The sequence below is a fragment of the Bubalus bubalis genome, chromosome 4 (genome assembly GCF_019923935.1).
Source record: "Bubalus bubalis isolate 160015118507 breed Murrah chromosome 4, NDDB_SH_1, whole genome shotgun sequence".
NCBI lineage: Eukaryota > Metazoa > Chordata > Mammalia > Artiodactyla > Bovidae > Bubalus > Bubalus bubalis.
In genome coordinates, this window is record NC_059160.1 from 145,659,085 (window position 1) to 145,682,946 (window position 23,862).

At 50.6% G+C, this 23,862-nt stretch overlaps 1 protein-coding gene across 1 annotated transcript in view; it reads right to left on the minus strand.

Moving 5' to 3' along the window:
* The window catches only part of LRRC20 (leucine rich repeat containing 20), a 71,787-nt gene that overhangs the window by 8,787 nt on the left and 39,138 nt on the right, over nt 1-23,862 (minus strand). The window contains exon 4 of the mRNA XM_006078069.4: nt 15,030-15,197. Within this exon, the coding sequence (XP_006078131.1) occupies nt 15,030-15,197 (168 nt within the window). The remainder of the gene's footprint in view (nt 1-15,029; nt 15,198-23,862) is intronic.

The following is a 23,862-nucleotide window of genomic DNA, read 5'->3' on the forward strand; positions in this document are numbered from 1 at the left end:
ATCAAGGATACCGAGCTTCCGGCCCCATCTGAAATGCCACAGGACACAAGCAGCAAAACTAGGGTAAACTGGTGGGACGGAGAATCGTGCCTGTAACAAGGAGGCTCCCGGGGTACACTCACAGCCAGGGCTGTCCCTTCAGAAGACCGGGTGGGGGCCATGCCTGAGCCTCCTCCACCCCACAGAGCACTGGGCTGAGCCCTGGGTGGTGGGGCGGGCGCGGCACAGGGAGAAAGCTGAAGCTGCCCCTGCGCTCAGGCAGCACGGGAGACACGCACCCGACAGTCCTGCAGGCCGAGTCCCGCAGGGCAGGCTGTGTGCGGCAGTTCCAGGTCCTCTGGTGAAGAGAGGCCATTGGGGGAGAGGATGGGGCAGGGATTCAGGCCCTGACCTCAGACCTGCCACTTGGAGTTGTGCAGCCTCAGGTGGGCCCCTAACCTCTCTGAACCCCAACCTCTCATCTTTAAATGGTCCTCTGCCTCATAAGGCTACAGAGGCCCCCAGAAGGGACCAGACAGTGCTCCCCAAGAAGGTGCAGAGAGCATGCTAGGCACCCCATCAAGAGGATGGGGAGCACAGTGTTTTAAGGAATCCACCAATGACCCTTGAGACGCTGTTTCCCTAAGGGCAGGGTTCCGGGGAAAGAAAAACACAGAAGGAGAAAAGCCCCACTGTGCTTCCCTCCTCCTCATCGCAGGCTGGTCAGCAAGGTGGGCCCGTGGCTTCTAGTGCGTCTGCCTGCCAGAGGCACTCCCCAGCCCAGATCTGATATGCAGTCAAAGCCAGGTCATAACGATTCTCTTCAGAAATAACACGGTTGGGACTTCCCTGGAGATCTAGTGGTCAGACTCTGTGCTCCCAGTGCAGGGGGCATGGGTTCAATCCCTGGTCAGGGAACTAAGATGCCGCATGCCGGAGACTGTGTCCAAAATAAATAAACAAGAAATTAAAAATAAAGAAATAACATAGTCCTATTTCTGGCTGCCCTGGAGACAGCCAAGTAAGGAACTCAGATTGCCTGGCCCAAGCCTGGCAATTTGTCTTCCAGGGCAGATTTCCCCTTTTGCTCTCCTGTGTCCCTCCCCCTCCCCACTGAAGTCCCTGCACCAGCCCACCCCCACCCCTCTGCTCCTCCAACTGTTTCAGTTAGAAGCTCTGGGAGGGCCTCAGGAAACAATGGCAGTTTTGCTGTGGCCTCCCATTGTCTGCCAGTCCCTTCCTTGCAGCTGGAGGATGGAGGACAAGAGCCGCCTCACCTGCTGTGTGTACACCAACAGTCTAGAAGTGAGGGGTAACGTGGGATAGAAAAGGAATGGCCTCCTGAAAGCTCTTCTCCTGGGTTGGGGCAGACGTGTGAATGGCTCCTCTGTGGCTCCTTTGTAAATCCTCTCCATGCTCAGAACCTAAGCCTACTGCTACCAACTTTACAACTCTTTCTGCTCAGACTTAAGATCATTGTCAGTGAAATAAGATCTCCTTTATAAATTGGAAAAATAAGAAGAAACGCTCTTAAGATAAGCACTAGGTGGGAATGAGTAAGGGAGGGCCTCACCAGGGAAACCAGCTTTTAGAAAACAAAATGAGTTAAAGGTGGTGGTGGAGGGGACGTGGGAGGGGTGGTAGGGCACCAAAAAGGAAGTGATGTGCTGGCTAAGGTTTAACACTCCACTTACTGGACAGAAACATCCCTGATTTGTGGCCTTTGCCAAGGTTTTCTTTCTTTTTCTTTTTTTTTGGTTGTACTACACAGTGAGATGGCAACCCACTCCAGTGTTCTTGCCTGGAGAATTCCACGGACAGAGGAGCCTGGAAGGCTATATACAGCCCATGGAGTCTCAAAGAGTCAGACACAACTGAGAGACTAACACGCAGTGGGATCTTAGTTCCCTGATCAGGGATTGAACCCAGGCCCCCAGCAGTGAAAGCCCTGAGTCCTAACCACTGGACCACCAGGGAATTCCCAGAATTTGCCAGTTTTTTCATGGTATAAATATACCCACCATGGTCAATTTCAAGCTACCACGGTGAGGTCATTGAACTTGAGTGAGCATGTCCAGTACTGGGGAGCCAAGTCAAGTAGCCCACCCAGGCAGGACCACAGGCTCCCGAGCACAGGGTGCCAGAGCTCAGGCCCATCCTGTCTGTTTACACTATGATTCTTTGGAATAAACCTGAACTTTGGGAACTGGCCCACAGTTTTGCTGTCTACATGCTCTCAGTTGCCTTTGGTTCAATTATAAATGAAAACGCTAGGTGTGCGACAAGGAAATCAGGAGGGGCGGTTTGTTCGACAGCAGCACCATGCCCGGGGCCCAGTAGGGTCAGTGGGAACACAGGCCAAGAGGCAAGTCCTCAGCGCTCACCTCTGCCACCATCCCAGCCAACTGTCAGCTCTCATGGTTGGGCTGATTGCTCTTCTCATCCTGATGTAGCTAAGCAACACGTGCGCACACACACACAGCTGACATAGGGAGAAGGAAGGAGGTTATAGTTTCTTGAGGGATGGAATGTTTGTTGTTGGAAGGTTCCGGTTTAGCTCAGTGATTCTACCTTGCCTACACATTGGAATCATTGGGGAGCTTTAAAAAAAAATCATCAAGCCCCAAACCCTCCATCAGAGATTCTGACTTAACTGGCATGGGGTATGGCCGGGACACAGGTATTCTGAAATCTCCCAGGTGATTTGAATGCAGAGCTAGTTTGAGTACCACTGGTCTTCCAGTGAGGCTTAATGACAGAATCTGATGAAAACATTCATCTAGCACTTCCATCCCAGGACTCGGCCCATCTGCTGCACTGTGTGGGGCGCAGCCGCCAAGAGCCAGGCTGATTGCCTGAACTCATGGCTTAGGAAGTCCTGCCTCATTACCTTACCCCCGGTCTCTCCTTCCCAAGGGAATTTTCCTCCAACCAAAGTTATGTGCTTCAGCCATAATTTTCCTGTGGCTTTCAATCTCCCTCCAGCTATAGTCCCTCTTCTTATGCAAAGCACTGTCCTCAACAGCTGGGGTTCTGGAGAGGACTGTCTGGGCTGGGATCCTGGTTTTGTCCAGGCAGCATGACCTTGGCCAAGTTACTTAACTTCCTTGAGCTTTGGTTTCCTCACCTGGGGAGAATAATAGGACCTGCCTCAAAGGGAAAAATTGAAGGCAAAAGGAGAAGGGTGCAGAAGAGGTTGAAATGGTTAAATAGCATCGCTGATTCAACGGACATGAATTTGAGCAAACTCCAGGAGATAGTGAAGGACAGAGGAGACTGGCATGCTGCAGTCCATGGGGTCACAAAGAGTCAGACATGACCTAGCAACTAAGCAACAACAACATAAGGCTGTCGCCCACGTTAAACAAAAGCACACTTGAAAATGCTTAGAGAAGATCCAGATGTGAAGTAAACAATCACTAAGTATCAGCCAGGGTAACTGACATGCCACGAGCCCCGCAAGAACAGGGAGCGTGCTTTGTCCATCTCTATCTCCAGCACAGTGCCTAGCGCAGAGCAAGCTGCTCAATCAAAAAACAGCTGGTGAATGAACATTTCTCCAATGCCTAAATCTGTCTGTGCCCCTGGGAGCCTCTTACTCCCTGAATAAGACCCTTGCAAGGCTGAGTTCTGAGAGTCAGAGCATTTGGGCTGCTATCCAGCACTCTGGACAGAGACAGGCACAGCCTGTCTCTTAGACTGGCTTGTCTAAGGCCGCATGGAATTGCTTTGTTTTAAGCAGATGACACCACCCTTATGGCAGAAAGTGAAGAGGAACTAAAAAACCTCTTGATGAAAGTGAAAGAGGAGAGTGAAAAAGTTGGCTTAAAGCTCAACATTCAGAAAACTAAGATCATGGCATCCAGTCCCATCACTTCATGGCAAATAGATGGGGAAACAGTGGAAACAGTGTCAGACTTTATTTTTTTGGGCTCCAAAATCACTGCAGATGGTGATTGCAGCCCTGAAATTAAAAGACGCTTACTCCTTGGAAGGAAAGTTATGACCAACCTAGACAGCACATTAAAAAGCAGAGACATTACTTTGCCAACAAAGGTCCATCTAGTCAAAGCTATGGTTTTTCCAGTGGTCATGTATGGATGCGAGAGTTGGACTGTGAAGAAAGCTGAACACCGAAGAATTGATGCTTTTGAACTGTGGTGTTGGAGAAGACTCTTGAGAGTCCCTTGGACTGCAAGGAGATCCAACCAGTCCATTCTAAAAGAGATCAGTCCTGGGTGTTCATTGGAAGGACTGATGCTAAAGCTGAAACTCCAGTACTTTGGCCACCTCATGCGAAGAGTTGACTCATTGGAAAAGACTCTGATGCTGGGAGGGATTGGGGGCAGGATGAGAAGGGGATGACAGAGGATGAGATGGCTGGATGGCATCACCGACTCGATGGACATGAGTTTGAGTGAACTCCGGGAGTTGGTGATGGACAGGGAGGCCTGGCGTGCTGCGATTCATGGGGTCGCAAAGAGTCAGACACGACTGAGCGACTGAACTGAAATGAACTGAAGCAAATGTCAGAGAACTTTTCTTGCTCTTCTCTTGTGTACTACCGACAGAGCGTCACGAGCATCCTGGATAATTGGAGGTTCTGGGTAATCAAGGTTTTACCACTCACTGGTTGGCACAGGGAATGCCATTTGGGCAGAGAATTGGCTTGCTAGTTCCCTCCAGGCAGACACACGTGGGCAGGAGCTGCAACAAGAGCTTCCCTCCCCTCCACATCTGGGGGCCAAGTCTAATTGATGTTGAAGACTGTTTGTTTACTCCCAGCTTCTCCCTCAAGAGGCTCCACAGCCAGCATGCACTCCTACGCTGTGTCTAACGATGGCTTCACGATCGATGCGTGCACTGAGTGCTCACTGCTCGTGGGGTATGCGGCAGCGCTCTGCTGGTGCTGGACAAGGGCGTACTGGGCAGAGGGCATGAGTCCACTGTGCCACACAGACAGCTGCCACCCTGGAGGGTGAATTCTCTTCTCCTGGGCACTGTAACACTTAGTGCTTGGTGGAAGGGGTAGGGCAAGGCTCAGACTGTTGTATGCTCGGAGGGTGGGGAAGGGGGGAATTCAAACCTAGTGCCCAGGGTTCTTTCCATTTCCCCTCAGACAGGCTTAGAGCCCAAGAACCAGGGGCAGGAGGATTTGTGTGCAGGAGTCTAGTGTCAGGGATTTGACATTGTCTTCCCAGACCCTCTCTGTTTTGACATGTCTTAGGGGTTAACAGGGCTTCCCTGGTAGCTCAGACAGTAAAGAATTCACCTGCAATGCAGGAGACCCAGGTTCAACCCCTGGGTTGGAAAGAGCCTCTGGAGAAGGGAATGACAACCCACTCCAGTATTCTTGCCTGGAGAATTCCACGGACAGAGAAGCCTGGCAGGCCATAGTCCATGGGGTCGCAAAGAGTCTAACACGACCAAGCGGCTAAAACACACACACACTCGCATGCACACACACACACACACACATACACACGCACATGTTAACAGCCTTCTCTGGCAGGCAGGAAGCTAGAGGAAGTGTGCTTGCCAATTAGCCCCTTGTAAATACCAGCTAAAAGCCCTTGTAGTGTGACTCCTTGCAGGGAGAGCTCCTTTCTCTGCCACCACAGGGATCATGCCAGGGCTGAGCAAGGCCTGTGTAAGAAAACTCTCCCCTTGTGACCTGGCCAACAGCGTCCTGGTGCCACCAGACATGTGGACCTGCACACGCTTCTCTGGGCGCCACCCACACCCTCCACACCCATCACAGGTAGACCTGGCAAGCTCTGGAACACCAAAGACAGTGTGGGCCCAGGAGTGCCAAAGACCTGGGTTCAAATCCTGCCTCCACCACACCCCTGTGCAATCTGTTTAATCTCTCTGAGCCTGTCTCTTAGCTGTCAAGTGAAGGTAACACCTCCTATCCAGAAGAGAGGCCTGAACAAATTAAAGGAGGATTACAGAAGAGCAGTGTCAAGCAGCCATGACTGTTAGATTTTTAAATCAGTGTGATTTTATCTTTTTAGATCAAATAGAACATTAGTTCCACTTAGGCTTTTCTAGGGTTTCCTCTATTTAAAAACTATTTCCTGGGCTCTTATGAAAGAAGTTGCCTTTTGTCCCCCCAGAGGCACAGAGAGGCTGTGCTTCGGAACAAAAGGACTGGGTCCCACTCACTCCTGCTCCCCAGGAAGCCCTTCCCTGCTCAGCTGCCACGTGGCCTCTCACTTAGCACTTGGTACTCCGTGTTTGTGGCTCATCTCCCCATCCTGTCGAGAGCTCCCAGAACAACAGAGCCTGCAGGACCTCCCACCAAGGGGCAGCCTGGTAGAGCCCCAAAGTGAAATAAAGCCATGCCTCTCTGCTCCTGTGATGCTCATCAGCTAATTCCGTGAAACGGGGTGAGGCTGGCACAAGACATCAATGCGGGGGAGGCGATCCAGAGGCCCTAGTGGGCACCTGTGCCCCAGGCTAAGGGAGGGCACTCTGGAGACTCTCTTGTATTGATGGAGACCAGAGTGAAGCTGTGGTTCCCTGCAGGGATCTGCCTCTTCCCCCCCACCACCTTCCCAGAGGAGGGAGAAGTTACTGCGACAGAGGGCCTGGGCCATGGCAGGCGTGTAGGTGTCCCCTTGGGCTGGGAGTGCTCCCTCCAAGTCTCCATGGTGCCCCCCACCCTCACCCTTGTATCCCAGGGGATGAGGGTCCTGTACTTTGTGGAAACCTTATGTTTGAGGGCTGGCGCCATGGCACCAGATAAACAATGATGAAAGACTGGGAGTCAAGGGTGGGGGTTGTGAAGTGTGAAAGGACGAACCAGTTGCAGTAGATGATTCAGGAAGCAGAGTGGGCTGTACTAGGCACTAGCTGGATAGATGTGAGGAAAGGAGAGAATGATAGAGACATCAGTTGCACAGAGATTCTCAATCAACACACCACTGCCTCGCCCATGGCATGTGTTAGAAAGGCAGATTCCTGGGTCCCATCCACACAAAATCTGATGTGGTGGGTCTGAGAGGAGACCCAGGAGCCTTCCTTTTTAACAAGCGCTCCAGAGGGATCCAAATGGGGATCTGTGGCGGGTACCCTGAGGAATTCCATGAAGCTTAAGGAGCATTGTGCTTGGGAGGATGGCAGGGCCAATGAGCACAGTCAGCTGCCCAGAGATGGCACTGGGAGCTTTAGGAAAAAGGTCCTGCGATGCATAGAAAGCATCTGGGTGTCTTTCTCAGGAGGTTGGAGGTGAAGCCTGTGTGTGCTCAGTCACTTCAGTCGTGTCCAACCCTTTGTGACCCCACGGACTATAGCCCACCAGGCTCCTCTGTCCATGGAGTTCTCCAGGTAAGAATCCTGGGGTGTGTTGCCATGCCCTCCTCCAGGGGATCTTTCTGACCCAGGGATTGAACTCACGTCTCTGACATCTCCTGCATTGCAGGCAGATTCTTTACACACTGAGCCATGCCCAAGAGAAAGTGTTAGTCACTCAGTCATGTCTGACTCTATGGACTGTAGCCCACCAGGCTCCTCTGTCCATGGTCCTGAATTTCTAACCGGTGATACCCACCCTGCCTCTGGGTGGCACTTGGAGAAGCCAGAGCCTCCGATGGGGGTTCTCAAACTTCAGCATGCATCTGCATCATTTGGGGGCAGGGTCGGTGATTATTCATATAAATTGCTAGGGAGTTCCCTGGTGGTCTGTTGTTGTTCAGGCGCTCAGTCATGTCTGACTCTTTGTGAGTCCTTCACCAACTCCCTGAGCTTGCTCAAACTCATGTCAATTGAATTGGTGATGCCATCTAACCATCTCATCCTCTGTCATCCCCTTCTCCTCCTGCTTTCAGTCTTTCCCAGCACTGGGGTCTTTTCCAATAAGTCGGCTCTTCATATCAGGTGGTGGTCTAGTGGTTAGGATTTAACACTTTCACTGCCATGGCCTGTGTTCAATCCCTGGTTGGGGAAATGAGATCCCACAGGTCAAAATAAGAAAACAAAACCATTTGCTGTCCACTTCCCTCCCCCAGTTTCTGACTGATGAGGTCACTTCTCTCCCCCAGTTTCTGATTGAGGAGGTCTGGGGAGGGGCCTAAAAATATGTATTTCTATCAAGTTCTAAGATGATGCTGCTGGTCCTGGGACCACCCCTGCCCCCACTGACTCCGAGAATTGTTGGGCTCAACAGTAAGAAGTGAAACTGTATTGGGCAGAATTAAGCAAGTGCAGCCCAAAGCATCTCTATGTAATACAGATACAGATGTGCCCCGCCAGCCAAAAGCAGAGAGTTCACATAAAAGCTTTTGAAAGCAGAAATGGTATAAAGTGAAGAAGTGATCACCTTAGGACACATCTTGTTCCCTGATAGCTCAGCTGGTAAAGAATCTGCCTGCAATGCAGGAGACCCTGGTTTGATTCCTGGGTTGGGAAGATCTGCTGGAGAAGGGAAAGGCTACCCACTCCAGTATTCTTGGGCTTCCCATGTGGCTCAGCTGGTAAAGAATCCATCTGTAATGCAGGAGACCTAGGTTCAATTCTTGGGTTGGGAAAATCCCCTGGAGAAGGGAAAGGCTATCCACTCCAGTTTTCTGGCCTGGAGAATTCCATGGACTATATAGTCCATGGGGTTGCAAAGAGTCAGACATGACTGAGCGACTTTCACTTTCACTTACTAACAGACACACAAAATAAATGGAGATATAGCACAGATGCTCACAGACACAGTTCAAAGCAATGGCGGCTTGATGCTGAGTGGGGATCCCGGGAAGAAGCTTGGCGGGGCCACTCTCCCTGCTCAGGGTAGGGGCTTCCTCTATTAGCACTTGCTGCAAAATGAATGCTGAATGCTGTTTGCACTTTTCCTAGTTTTCATAAAAGTGAAAATCCTTTTCAGATTTCTTTGACTAGTGAAATCAAAGTGAAATGAAGAGATGTAAAGCAAACCTTTGAAAAGCCAAGGATATCTGTACTTTTCCTTTTAAAAGTACCATTGCTCTATTTGTTAAATTCTTAACAAGATTTTCTTTTCCTATGATCTCTTGCTCTCTCTGGAACAGTGAATGCATCAGGTAAAAAACAAAACAAAAAAACAGTGAACTGAGGGTGACAAAAAGTGAAATTCTAGCTTAGCCAAAACAGCCTCCTACTTAGCAAAATGAAGGTTCTGCAATACTTGGTTTCCCTTCACCCCCACATGTTCCAGGAACGTGTTGAATTGCTCTGTAGCATCAAGTACTTCCAAGTTCTTAGGCGTGAACGCTGCTTCAGCACCCACCTTCAAGCCCTCTATGACAGCTGCTGGGATAAAGCACTGACTCCCTGGCTTTCATAGGATGAGTGACCCATCTTCTCCTCATGTCACCATTCACAGTCAGACTAAACACTTCCACCTCCTCTGAAACTTTCCCAGGGCTCTCTTGGGAACCCCGCCTCACAAGGATAGTTGGATGGCCACCCTCAGCCCTTCTGACCACGTCTGGTCTTTTTTTGGCTGTGCCGAAAGACATGCAGGATCCTAGTTCCCGACCAGGGATCGAACTCACGCCCCCTGCAGTGGAAGCAAGGAGTCATAACCACGAGACCACCAGGGAAGTCCCCCAACCATGTCTTATCTAGCAGTTTACTCTACACTTCCACTCAGACCTCCCCGACCATCTGCAAGCTGCTTGAGGTCAGGATCTGTATCTCCTTCATCTCTGTAGCCCCTACCTCTGCAGAGACTGTCTCTCCCCAAGCAGTCTTGTTTATACACACGCAGAAGTTTCCATATACCTCTTTTTGGTTTGGAAAATACAAGAACCATTCCATATCCCAGAAACCTGTGATGCATTGCTTTTGGAATAAACACTCTAAGCTACAAACCCTTTTCTCTCTCTCAGGAGTGCCTGGAGAAAACCATGTCCTGGCAGGCTTGTCTCCAAGGAGCCAGGAAGCCTCCCATCCGGATGGGGGCACTTGCGGTGTGTGTGCTGGGAGCCAGCGAGTGGGGGAGGCAGAGTCCTGTCACTTGCACCACTTCCTGTTCATGTGCACCAGGCCCGGACCTGCACTTGGGGGGTTAGGACCGAGGCAGAGAGAATGATAAGAACAGAGGCAGGACTTCTGGACTATGAGCTCAGGCCGTGCAGTGTGTGTGAGGTGAGGTGAGATGGGGATAGACAGTCAGGTAGCATTGAGCCTAGCATCTGCGTGGCTTCACACTCAGGTGAGAGGAGAGCTGAGATCATCCCCCCAGCTGAGGCCCCACTGCCCATCCTTCCACCACCCCAGCAGCTAGTCGCCAGGAGGACGCAGTGGTGGTGACCAAGATGGACATAGATGCGGGTGGACATGGGAGGAGGGAAGAGCGCAGTGTAGTTGAGGGACGAGAGCGGAAGGACAGGGAGCTAGGCCAGCTGAGCACAGACCCCAGGTCGCTGTGAGACCACTCAGAGAAGCAGCTTTTGTTATTTTCTCATTGCGACTCACAGCAAGAAATACATTTTAGGACTTCCCTGGGGGTCCAGGGGTTAGGACTCCACACTTCCACTGTGGGGGGCACGGGTTTGATCCCTGGTCAGGGAACTAAGATTCCACAAGCCTCGTGGAGTGGCCAAAAAAAAAAAAGAAATATATTTTACATCATGACCCAGTACCTATATTCATGCAGGCATAAAGAAAAACTGTTATAAAGTCACAAAGCAGTGTGTACCATGCTACAGGTGAGGAACTCCAGCACATGCTGGTCTCACAGCTTACTAGTGGGTCACAGCTGGCAATTTGAAACAATCGGCCCTATTCAGTGTCAGTCATTTCAGAGAGCCTTCGAGCTTTGGGATTCCTGCTCTGCACTGTGCTCCCAACCAGCTGCAAGCCAGCTGCATGCAGACACCACACTCACACTGGCTCTGGAGATGACAGGACTCAAAAGCCAAGTCACACACAAACCAGAGGACTGTCTGTAGGAGGCAGCAGCAATGAGGCCGCCACGTGCCACCCAGATCCTCGACCTGAGGGCCTCCGGCTACCAGTGAGCACCAAGGACGACCATCCTCCCGCCACCCGCAGTTGGACCAGAAAGCAGAGGGCAGTGCCCCTGCATCTCCCAGCCTGCATACGCTGATGAGGCCCTGTGTCTTCTCCCCTCCCTGGACCTGAGCCGAGCCACTCCCCGCATCATGGCCCAGAGAGTGCCAGCCAGTGGCACTGTTCAGAAACAAGATGCCGCTGCTGGGGACTTCCCTGGTGGTCCAGTGCTAAGACTCGGTGCTCCCAATGCAGGGGGGCCTGGGTTCGATCCCTGGTCAGGGGACTAGATCCTGCATGCCGCAACTAAGAGTTCACAAGCTGGAACTAAAGTCTCAGCATGCCTTGTCTGGAGATCCCACACACTGCAATGAAGATTGAAGATGCTGCGTGCTGCAGGTGAGACCCGGCGCAGCCAAATAAATAAATGGAAAAAAAATATATTAAAATTAAAAAAAAGATGATGCTACTGCTCTTGGAAGCTTCCAGGCCTTCCTGAGGCTGGGCCAGAGACATCTTTTGAGAAGGTCCCTTCAGATGCACCTGGAGCTTGTTTCAGAGCTGCTTGTTCTCTACTTACAGAACTAAAGCTTTAAGGAGATTCATGCACCTCCAATTTATTTCTTTAGAAAACATTTTTTTTGAAAATCTTCCAATCCCCTCTGAGAGCTCTGAGGGGAAAAATAAGCCACACTGAAGACATCCTAAGTTCCTACCACAATTATCCCAATGAGCTCCTGTGGGAGATCAGCTACAACAAGCGAACAGTACAAAGCTATTTCCATAATGAAGGAGTGTGCAGCCCTCACCTACTTCACTGTGATTACAGCCCTCCTCCCTCCAACCTGGGCTGCAAAGGCTGTGGCCTGGTCTTCCACTGGTCTGGGAGTCAGGAAACCATCCAAGTAACTAGGGTGGGCTGGAGAGAGGTAGAACGTAGAAGTGAGGAGATTCCGGCAAGGAACCACCACTGCCTCCGTGTGCCCCCCTCTCCACCTGGTGCAGGGAGAACACCCAGGGCATCCCACAGTGGAGCAGTCCTGGGATCAGCCAAGCACCTCTAGGAGCCGCTGGGCACTTGGGGAAAACTTGGAGGCAGGGGCATTCCCCAGTCTCCCCATGTCCCCCAGGCCTGGGCAGCAGGAACTGACTGGGAAACACAGCCCAGTGGCTGAAGTCTCTGTTACCTGGCCAGATGTACAATAGACACCTGACCATGAAGGCCGGGGGAATCTTAGTGCGTCAGTTTCTACATCTATCAAATGGGATAATCACGCTCTTGTCTTGGGCCTGCACATGAGCATTCCTGGTAAACTGCAAGATGCTTCCATGTGCAGAGTTATTACCGTCACTCTGTAGAAAGGAAGAGATATGTGTACAAAAGAATAAATCAAAACAGCTGATCTAGGTTCTGGGAGCTGTTACTGCTAAGGAATGTTGTCAGCCTTGCTGGAGGGGGTAAGATTAGGGGATCTGTCACCCTGTACTTCTCATTTTGGGGAGAGGCATTTCTTATACTACAGCCAGCAGAGATGCCCACTCACCCTGCTCTCCTGCTTGAGGAAAAGCCACCTTCTGGGGCAGGGGTTTGGGGAGGGTCGGAGAACCACCACATGAAAGCGGAGAAGCAGCAGAAGCTTAGAGAAGGGATGCAAGTCTTTCAAAGATACAGTCAGGAAGTGAGGAAGCCAATGGCCAATACTTATCCTGACCTGCCTGCCTGCAGCTACCCACCCAGCTCTGGTCTTGACATTAGCCCAAACAAGTAGTCCTTTCTTGGTTACTGCCCCGTTTGGAAAAGCAGCAGACATCGGGAATGCCTCAAAGAACAAAAGGCAGCAGAGGAAGGGCCCAGCAAGGAGGGCCTGGCCAAGAATCAAGAGCTCAGGGCAAGACCCCAGTGATCTGCAAAGTCAAAGTCGCTCAGTCACGTCTGACTCTGCCACTCCCTGGACTATACAGTTCAGTTCAGTCACTTAGTTATGTCCGACTCTTTGCAACCCCATGGACTGCAGCACACCAGGCTTCCCTGTCCATCACCAGCTCCTGGAGATTGCTCAAACTCATGTCCATTGAGTAGGTGATGCCATCCAACCATCTCATCCTCTGTCATCCCCTTCTCCTCCTACCTTCAATCTTTCCCAGCATCAGGGTCCTTTCAAATGAGTCAGTTCTTCGCATCAAATGGCCAAAATACTGGAGTTTCAGCTTCAACATCAGTCCTTCCAATGAATATTCAGGACTGATTTCCTTTAGGATGGACTGGTTTGATTTCCTTGCAGTCCAAGGGACTCTCAAGAGTATTCTCCAACACCACAGTTCAAAAGGATCAATTCTTTGGTGCTCAGCTTTCTGTAAAGTCCAACTCTCACATCCATACATGACTACTGGAAAAACCATAGCTTTGACTAGACAGACCTTTGTCAGCAAAGTAATGTCTATACAGTCCATGGGATTCTCCAAGTCAGAATATTGGAGTGGGTAGCCTTTCTCTTCTCCAGGGGATCTTCCCAACCCAGGGATCGAACCCAGGTCTCCTACACTGCAGGCATTTCAGGTTGATTCTTTACCAGCTGAGCCACCAGGGAAGCCCAAGAATACTGGAGTGGGTAGCCTATCCCTTCTCTGGAGGATCTTCCCGACCCAGGAATTGAACCAGGGTCTCCTGCATTGCAGGCGGATTCTTTACCAACTGAGCTACCAGGGAAGCCCTAGGTGGTCAGGAGCTTTACAGTAAACAGGTACTTCTGCTTAAAGACAGCACAAGGGCCCAAGTGGCCCAGGGGGTGCCAATCCAGGGGCCAGCAACTCAGTGATCCTGGTCTTGGGACGGCAAGTCTGAACCAGAGCCCACTCCCAGGGCCTTCCCAGAGGCCAGACAAGGGAAGCCCTCTCCAGGCATAGGGCTGAGTTTTAGAATCATGCACTCTTAGCCTGGCATTTCTGTGATCTCACTGTGTAACCCCATGCTCTCTCATGACCTCTCTGAGCCTCAGTTTACACACCTGTAAAAGGATGGACCCCGAAATTCAGAGCTTAGCTGGCTCCCCCTCCCACTCAGCCAGAGCCTGAGCCCTGCAGGCAGCATCCTTGATAGAAGGGAGGCTCACCAGTGCACCAGGCAGCACCGAACCACCAGAGGCCTCTTGCTTTTAATCTAATAGCATAATGCCTGCAAAAGAGCTTACAAAAGTGAATGCATAACTGAAGGGGGTTATTATTAACCATCAACATTAGAGGCCACGTGAGAGAAGGCGACATGGAGCTGGAGATGGGCTTCCAGAGCCTGCCAAAGCAGCAGCAGGAGGAGCCGAGGAGGAGGGGCGCTGAGGTACCCTGTGAGTGCCGGGCTCTCCCTTGGAGGGGCTAGACAGCAGTTGGAGAGGATGCTGAGGTCTAATGAGACCAAGAGGTATGCAAGTGTTACCAAAGGAAGAAAGGAACCCCTCTTCCACCTCAGAGGAATCCAGCTTGCTGGGGTCTGCTGTTTGCAGGAGGCACACCTCCAACTCGGAGGGAGAGACCTCCTGCTTCCCTGAGGGGGAGAGTATTTGTACTGGAAGGTACAGAGAGGCTGTTCTGAACTTGTTTGCCCAGGAGCTCCTGCTTAATCATGGCAAAGAGCTTCTGTGAAGCCAGGGAGGGAGAGCCAGGAGCTCAGGCAGGAGTTAACACATAGAAGGTCTGTGCTGAAGGGTTGTAAAGGCAGCCAAGGCTGGCAGATGGAGACAAGAGGAGAGCTTGAGGTCCAAGGTGGCCCAACTAGTTCAGGGCTTGCGGTGTGAAAAGCCAAGACCTTCTACCTGCCAGGTGAAAGCAAGTGTCCAGCCTAGCCCCTGGCAGGCAGCAGGACCTCATAATAGTTACCTTTCTAGGCTCAATGCCCTGTACTCAGGAATCTCAGACCAGAAAGCCCAACCTTGCACTCTTGTCTATGAAACTCTGCCTCCAGAGCCCCATCCGTTGTGCCCCAGAAGGCCCTGTGAGCCTCACCTCAGGCAAGGGAGCTCAGGGCAGGCTCTGCAGACAGAGGAGGGGCAGGGCCATGGGCTGGGTCCACTCACCCACAATCTCATTCTCTTCCAGATTGATGTTCTCCAGCGCAGGCAGGGTGGTGAGCTGCTCGGGGAAGTCGTGGAACTGGTTCCGGGACAGGTCGATGGTCTTGAGGTGCTGCAGGGTGCTGACCTCACTGGGAAGGCGGTGCAGGAAGTTCCCTTCCAGGCGGAGTTCTGCCAGGTGGGGAAGGAAGAGTAAGGAGGGGGGAAGTGGAAACAACCCAGAGACCACAGTGACTGCTGGCCGCCTGGGCCAGGAAAGCAGCGAGGAAACCCAGATCCAAAGGAAGTCTTCCCAAAGGGCGAATTCCATAGTCATGCAAAAGGAGGGGTAACCCTGACCACTGCCACCCATCATTCCAGCTGGGTGCCCTGCTTTTGGCTTTGGAAAGCAAGGCTCTCACCCCTGTTCAGGATGGCACATCTGGGGTCCTTCCTGAGGCTGATTTAGGGGCCACAGAATCCCTGCATTGAGGTATCCAGAATGACCAGACAGGCTTTCCTTACTGCAGCTCAAACAGGCTCTTGATTTTGTTCCTCCCAATCCCTCTCACCTGGACCACTCTGGCAGCCTCCTCCCTGGACTCTTGCCTCCAGCCCCTTTCCAATCAACACTGCACAGTGGGACCTATTTCACTTCATGAGCACAGCTCTGAGCTTGTAATTCTTCAGTGGATCCCCAAGGCCTCCTCCCCCAGGTAATCCAGACCCTTTATGATTAGGCTGAGGATCTGCAGGTCCAGCACTCACACTCGGATCCAGGCCCCGGCTGCCCTGGAACATCCTCTGGGATGATCTTCACACAACACAGGAGAAGTCACACAACATCATCTTGCTGGACTCCACTGTGGTACTACAGAAGTGGTAACAGGAGCTCCTTTTTCCTTTGTTACTTACTATGAGTCCCAGACGCCACCAGGAGCGATACTTATTGTCTCATTTGATCCTCAGAACAGCTCTGCAAGATTTGTCTTACTCTGTTCCATTTGATGGAAGCAGAAATGGTGACTTAGAGAGGTTAAGCAATTTGCCAAGATTACACCTCCAGGTGGCAGAGAAGCCAGGATTGGGATGGCCTGGATGTCCTGGTACTGGTCACCAAACATGGGATAAACATGACCAAGGTGAGGAGACAGGTGTGAATATTTAATGAGTGATGCTATGTCCCAGGCAATGTATTAGTTGTTCATGAAATCTCACAAATATCTCCCAATTTATGGATGAGAGCACTGAGGATCACAGAGATCAAATAACCTGCCCAAAGGCACACACACCTGGCAGATCCCAACAGGTGGTCAGATGTTCCCCATGTTCCCTGAGATTCACGGATAAGAGAAGGAAGGGAGGGATGGAATGACAGTTCCACTTCCTCAGGGGTGGGGTCGGGGAGGGGTCCATTCAGGCACTGATATCAGGTCAGGGCTGAGTGGAGCCTTCAGGGAGCAGAGCCTCTGGTGGAGGCTGGAGACACCTCCATGCAGAGCACAGTCTGCGAGTCCTGCTGGGGAGATGTGCCTGGGATCAGCCAGGGGCATCTCCGCAGTTGAGAAGCTGAAAGCTTTTCATCTGACTGACAGCGTTTTAATGAAAGCACAGCGTGCCCTGCCAGCTCTATTTCTTTGCTGTTCAATAGCTTTTCTCCACATCTCTGTCTTGCTGCATTCATGACTCAAAGGCTCTTTAAATTCCTTGCCATCATGTGTGGCTACAATGAACATCATCCCCAGGCTTTTGCATCATCACGTCCTCTCCTCTCAGGGTTGGGGGAGAAGCGGGAGGGCAGGGATCTTCTGTTCAGGCTCAGAGCCTGACAGACCCGTGGGAGGCTTGCTCTTCCAAGCTTTACAAACCAACGTCAACAACCCAGGTGTCAGAAGGTCAAGACTGCTCCCTCATCAATGAGGTTAATTAAAAAGCCGAAGTTAGGACTTCCCTGGTGGTCCATTGGTTAGGTATACACCTGCCAACGCAGGTTCAATTCCTTCTCTGGGGAGATTCCACATGCCTCGGGGCAACTAAGCCCATGCACCACAACTTCTGAGCCTGTGCTCTGGAGCCCGTAAACCACAACTACTGAAGCTCAAGTGCCCCAGAGCCCATGCTGTGCAACAAGAGAAGCCACCACAACGAGAAGCCTGTGCACCACACCTGGAGAGTACCCCCCACTCGCCACAACTAGAGAAAGCCCATACACGGAAAGAAGACCCAGCACAGCCAAAAATAAATAATAAAATAAGTAAATAAAAACTTTAGAAAAAACTCCAAGACAAACAAGGCATTCCTGTTTCAGCAGTGTTTGCTCAAGAACCACTCTGAACAGCAGGTTCTTCTTCCTAAGCTCTTTTTCTCCTCATGACTTTCTGGCTTGATTCCATCTGGGTGAACCCCATTCTAGAAAAGGGCAACTTTTACTCCTATCAAATTACAGATTATTTGCTCATTAGGTGGTCCATCCCAAAAGTACAACAGATCCTCCTGGCATGCACTATCTGGATACCTCAGGTCGTCTTGGGAGGAGCAGACAGGATCGGGACATGACGGCACAGGGGACCGATTACATAATGATCAATAGAGCAAACCGTCTTGAATACTCACCACATGTCGGTACCCTCTGTTCAATGTTACCATGTTTTACCTCAACTTAATCCTTACGATGACCCACTGAATGGTGTAGAATGGATCGCATCATATAGATCAGGACATTAGAAACAGCAGAGCCAGGTTCTGCCCTGAGGCCAGTGTGGCTCTAGGTTCTGCAATTGTAGTCGTGCCACCTACTGACTCTCCACACCCTCCTGACACACACAGAGTCGCCTGGCTGGCTACCACGGACAACGTTTGCAGTTGGTTTATCCGGGAGAAGCTTCAGAAAGATGCGCTACTTAAAATTAGATGTTCTTGCTGAAATTTACTATCATCAAGGGAGATTATTGTTGTCACTGTTTTAATATTTTCCCCACTCTGTGCACAGACCTCCTGGGCCATATTTGTGCTGAGTTATCTTCTCAAGAAGATTCAGGTCTAGTCCTCCATCACCACTGAAGACAGCAAGTCGCCTAGCACTCAGGCATGTGAACAGTGCCAATAACCATCACAGACACTCAATGCTATCCCAACTGTAAATACAAGATTTTGTTGTTTGAAGCCACTGAGATTTAAAATTAAGTTATATCGCTCAGTCGTGTCTGACTCTTTGCAACCCAATGGGCTGTAGCCTACTAGGATCCTCTGTCTATGGGATTTTCCAGGCAAGAGTACTGGAGTGGGTTGCCATTTCCTTCTCCAGGGGATCCTCCTGACCCAGGAATCAAACCCAGGTTTCCCACATTGTAGGCAGATGCTTTACTGTCTGAGTTCCTAATGCAAAACTGAGGCTTCCCTGGTAGCTCAGATGGTAAAGAATCTACCTGCAATGCAGGAGACCCCGGTTTGATCCCTGGGTTGGGAAGATGCCCTGGAGAAGGGAATGGCAACCCACTCCAGTATACTTGCCTGTAGAATTCCACAGACAGAGGAGCCTGGCAGGCTACAGTCCATGGGGTCGCAGAGAGTCAGACAAAACTGAGCGACTTTTACTTTCACTTTAATCCAAAACGGGCCTATCGTAACCGATACAGTTTGTTTCATTTTAAACGCATCTTCTGATAAAAAGCAATGCGTGCTCATTGTAAAAATAGAGACATCACAAAAATATGGAACACGGAAAATGAAAATCCTGTTTCCACCCCTAGAACCACAGTTGTCTGGTATTCACTAGTCTATATTTTCCTATGTACATACTAATAGATAGATGGATGGATAGATATTATAAAAACAAATGGAGGAGGACTTCCCTGGTGGTCCAGTGGCTAAGACTCCATGCTCCCAATGCAGGTGGCCCAGATTCAATCCTTGGTCAGGGAACTAGATCCCACATACCGTAACTAAGAGTTCTCATGCCACAGCTAAAGATCCCACATGCCTCAGCTAAGCCCCAGTGCACCCAAATAAATATTTTTTAAAAATGGAATCATAGCCTATATGCTCTTTTGATTCCTGCTTTTTTACTCAATAAAGCCAAGGCAGGTTTCCAAATCATCGCTTGGTGTATCCTCCTCTAGAGATCACTGCTGTCAAGATTGAGACTTGGGGCTACAAAATCACACCCCTGCCCAGCTTCTTGTTCCCCAGGGAAGGTTGCTCTCTGAAGTCCAGCCTTTTTTTCAGCTCCAGGGTCTAAGGTGATGCTCAGCTGCAAGAAGGAGGAGCTGAGTTGGCCTGAAAGGCAGCCTCCCCACCAGCTCAGAAGCATCATTGAAAAGCAAAAGGCGCAGAGGGAATTGTGGCTGGAAAGCAGGGTTTGCACCCTTGGCGTTCAGCTCCTTGGTTGCGTTAGGGTAATCGGAGGGGCTGTGCTGAAACTGGCAAGGAAGGGAAAGCTTTCTATTACTGATCTTCAAAGGGGGCCCAGATCTGCACTAGGAAGGCAGTGTGAACCCACGCCAGTGAGTCAGGCTCCTGCTGGGTTAACAAAGTATTGAAGTGCTGGGATTGGATGGGGGAGGGGGTTCCAGGCAAGAGCTCTTATGCCAGATGCCCAGTCTTTCAGGATATGGGGCTTGAAACAAAAAGGAATAATGATGGCTAACATCTAAGGAGCAGCACTCTGCTCCAGGCACTAGTTTTCTGGGGTTTACACACAATCATCATTTTCATTTTACTATCATCTGCTACCTCCAGTTTACTGAGAGATGAAATAACTTGTCCAAGGTCACACAGAACCCCACCCTCTCCCCTAGCTAATCTGACTCTCCTCTCCCAACCCCCAAGCTAGGGTGCAAACCCCAGCCAGCTTCCCCATGAGAAGTGGGCCTTCTTTTTCCACTTTTGCGTGCCTAGTTCCTGCTGCACCTGTCCTCAGAGTAGATCCTCAGCAAGTCTCTGCTTACTTAGTGGTGCATGAATGATGGGCTAAAAACCAAGAGGAGCTGGTACTGACCTAACTCGTCATGTGTCCTTAGGCCCATCCTCTCCCTGAACAGCCTCCGTGAGAAGGTCCTCCCTGCCCATTCACAGCATGGCTGTGAGAATGAGTTGTGAGTCTTGTGAAAAGCAGGATGTGTGGCAAAATATAGACATTTATTAAGCACCTACTGTGTGCTCGGTCCCATATTTGAAAATGAAAAGGATAATCTCTGAAAAGTAGAAGCACTCAATAAATGGAACTATTTCTGTTAGAGGGGTATGAGATCCACAAGACTTAATTACTGGATTATGGAGCTTTTTGTGGGGAAAAAAAATTAAAAGCTAACATTAAAGGCAAGACTCAAAAGGTAAAAGAAGAGAAGGCGGTTGCTGCTGGGACATGTGGCTTCCAGGAAAATCAATCAGACTTTCACAATTATGCCCAGGGTCTCAATGCCCTCTTGGCCCAGGGAGCTATATTCAAGGAGCTCCGCATATTTCTTCCTGCTGTTTTGTGCCAGGGTTCAGAGTCAAACAACCTGGGCTCTGAGGACAGACAGGGGCTCTGGGAGAACTTCCTCTATCCCACTCCCCAGACTGTCCCCCGCCTGAGAGCAGACAGGCCTGACATTCCCTTATTTACTATCTCTTCTGAACTGTGGTTTCTGGTGTTGGCTAGATGGATCTCTCCTTCCCCCAAGCTCCTCTTATTACTTCTGCATCATCCTTATCTTGAACAATTGTCAGGGCTGATTCAGGGGCCTCAGACTGACCCCAGGGGAGAGACAAGCCCTGCCGATTCCATTAAGGGACAGATGTGGCCGGCCTGTAGTAATTACTCAGCCTGGTGGTAAAGGAATGTGCCAGCTCCAAAAATACCCGCCCACTGAGGATCAATCAGCACCTTGGCTGCTGGGACCCTGCATCATTGAGCAATTACTCTTCTGCCTGCTAGGGCCCTCCTGCAGGGCAGAGTCAGCGGGTTGGGTGGGACAATGATTGTCCTTCAAATGGCCCATACTCAGCACTGAAGATGCTTCGCACACAGACAGTTGCTACCTGTGGGGGACAGAGGGGAACAGAGTGAAGTTTCTGAAAGCCACATCCACTTCTTGGAGAAAACTCTTCTAACTGATGAGTCTGGGACAGACTAAACTCAAGTGCTAATCGTCCCACCCCCATGAAAAGGATAATGTGGGTCTCACTGTACCAACGTGAACCAGTTCCTAAAATCTATTGCCAAGTAAAAGCAGCAAGTTGCAAAACTGTGCAAACACTTACTCCCGTCAGTAGTTTATTAAGGAGCTCTGGATCTGGACCCACAGTCCTCCCCATCCTCTCACTGCGTGACCTCGGTCAAGTTCCTTAAGCTCTCTGTGCCTCAGTTTCCTCATGGAAAACAAAGATAATAAGTGTACTGACTTCCCAGAGGCTCCAGACTTGGAGTAAACATCCCCTTACATTATAAATGGCAACCCACTCCAGTATTCTTGCCTGGAGAATCCCATGGATGGAGGAGCCTGGTGGGCTACAGTCCACGGGGTCGCAAAGAGTCGGACACGACTGAGCAACTTCACTTCACTTTACTTCTGTGCTTACACACCTGCCTCCTTGGGAGACTGTGAGCTCTCCAAGGTCTAGCTCTTGGTTTTCTTACCCTTCCAAGTGTCACTGCTATTGTTAGGGGAAGCACACTGACTGAAAGCGCCCACCCTGGTCAGGCACCGTAGTAACCATGTGCATGCGTGTTTTACGACAGGAGGTCCTGGTAAGGAACAGGGAACTAATAAGCCTCCACCAACCGGAAGAGTTCGGGAAAGGTCAAAAGGAAACACCACGCGTCCAACCACCTCCCAGAATCCTTCTCTCTGGCATCCATCTTGGCTGAACAAGGCGTGTACCACCAGGAAGGACTCTCAGTCAGAATGACTGGCTAAAGACAATCTGGAAACTAATCCCATCACCATAAAACCCAAGACTGCAAGCCATGTGGCAGAACTGTTCTCCTGGGTTCCCTCACCCTACTGCTCTCCACCCAGGTGCCCTTTCCCAATAAAATCTCTTGCTTTGTCAGCACATGTGTCTCCTCGGACAATTCATTTCTGAGGGTTAGACAAGAGCCTGGTTTTGGGCCCTGGAAGGGGTCCCCCTTCCTGCAACACTATGACAGTGAAATGAGATGACGCATGTAAAACCCTCAGTGTGGAGCTGGGGGTGCTAAGTGCCCAGGGAATTTGGGTCCAGTGTTATTGGTCACTGGTTCATGCCCTTGCCAGGCCCAGAACAGGTGCTCAGGAGAAGCCAGTGAACTGAGCTGAAAAGCAGGCTGTGAGACTGAATATACACACAGACAATGGCCAGACCAAGTATAAAAATAGATCTGTGACCCATAACCTGCAGCATCCTGTCCAGGAAATCATCCGGTTAGTAAAGCAACCACCCAGGAAGCTAGCCTTCTGTTAAGTCAGACTTGTAGGCAGTCAGACTACCATCTCCATCAACTATCCAGGAAGACAAATAACATCCTCTGTAACACTTGGCCTCAAATGGCCAGAACTTGATTATTGAGTTTCCCTAATGTTTATCCCAATATTCCATTTAGGACCAAGAGGAGACAGCCAGAAGTACATCCTAAGCAATCACACAGGACGCCCTGCAGCCAGCTGGCCCGCCTGCCTCCAGCTTCCCTGGGCTCCCAGCCTGCCTTCAGGCACACCTGAAGCCTTCTCCCTTTCATCCACTATAAAGCCTTCCCACTCCTCTGTCTGCCTTTGACTCCCTGCTAAATGCAAGTGACAGTGGCTGAATCCCTGGCTAGAGCAAGCTCTGAATGAAATGCCTCTGCTGGTTCTCATTTGGATGGTCTTTGTCTATTTCTGCAGGTGTGTCTTGGACACCTCTGGCCTGGCAGACTCAGGATACACTCAATAAAAAGACCTGAATGACCTGCATCAGGAGGAAGTGGAGAGATGGGAACATGGGAGGAGAAGGTGAGCCAGAGGAGCCACAACCAGACATAGGGACCCACTCTCAGCAGAGCCTACTTGCCCTTTGGACAGATACGATCTGTGCCATTGTCCATCTCAGATCTTGCTTTTTCCCACTATAAGTTGGGTGAAAGATGTCACGGGGATGTAACCATTAAAGACAACCCTGGTTTCCCAGTGGTTAGGACCTAGCACTTCCACTGCAGAGGGTGGCGGGCGGGGCACAAGTTGGATCCCTGATTGGGGAACTAAGATCCTGCCTGCTGCATGATGTGGCTAAAAAATAAAGTGAAAAAAAAAAAAAACCATCTAACTTCAAATGGGCCATGACTCCAGCAAAAGAAGTGTCCAGAGTACCCACAGGAGACCACTTGACAGGCACAGGCATGGAGTAAGCAGGCCGCTCTCTCCCCAACACTGAGGCAGCCAACCTTCTCTGTCAAGAACCCACAAGAGGATGCTAGCAGGAGATGAGGAGCCTAGCAAAGCCTATTCAAGCCTCCTTGTCACACTTGATAGGAAAAGGTTTTTCTATTTGAAAAAGAAACCAGAATAAAGGTTGGGACCCAGAGACATCACTGTAGAAGCCAGGTGAGTCTCTCCGCTCCGGCCCCTCTATTCCTGGTCACCCTCCCTGGGTCCACTGCTGCCTCTGTGAAGTCCAATCACTGGGCACACCAGGGCCTTCTCTTTGTAATCCAAGGTGGTATAGGGGAGGCAGGAGTACCAGAGCACAGGAGGGAGGGCAAACAGCATCCTTCTACAGACCTCTGATGGAAGGGTATCATGATAAGTACATTTTCACGACTGACTGATGGAAGGGTATCATGGTAAGCATATTTTCACAACTGAGGCACAAATATAGGGACCCTAAGTGTATTTCTCTGGTACTTGCTGCTGTGTCCCCA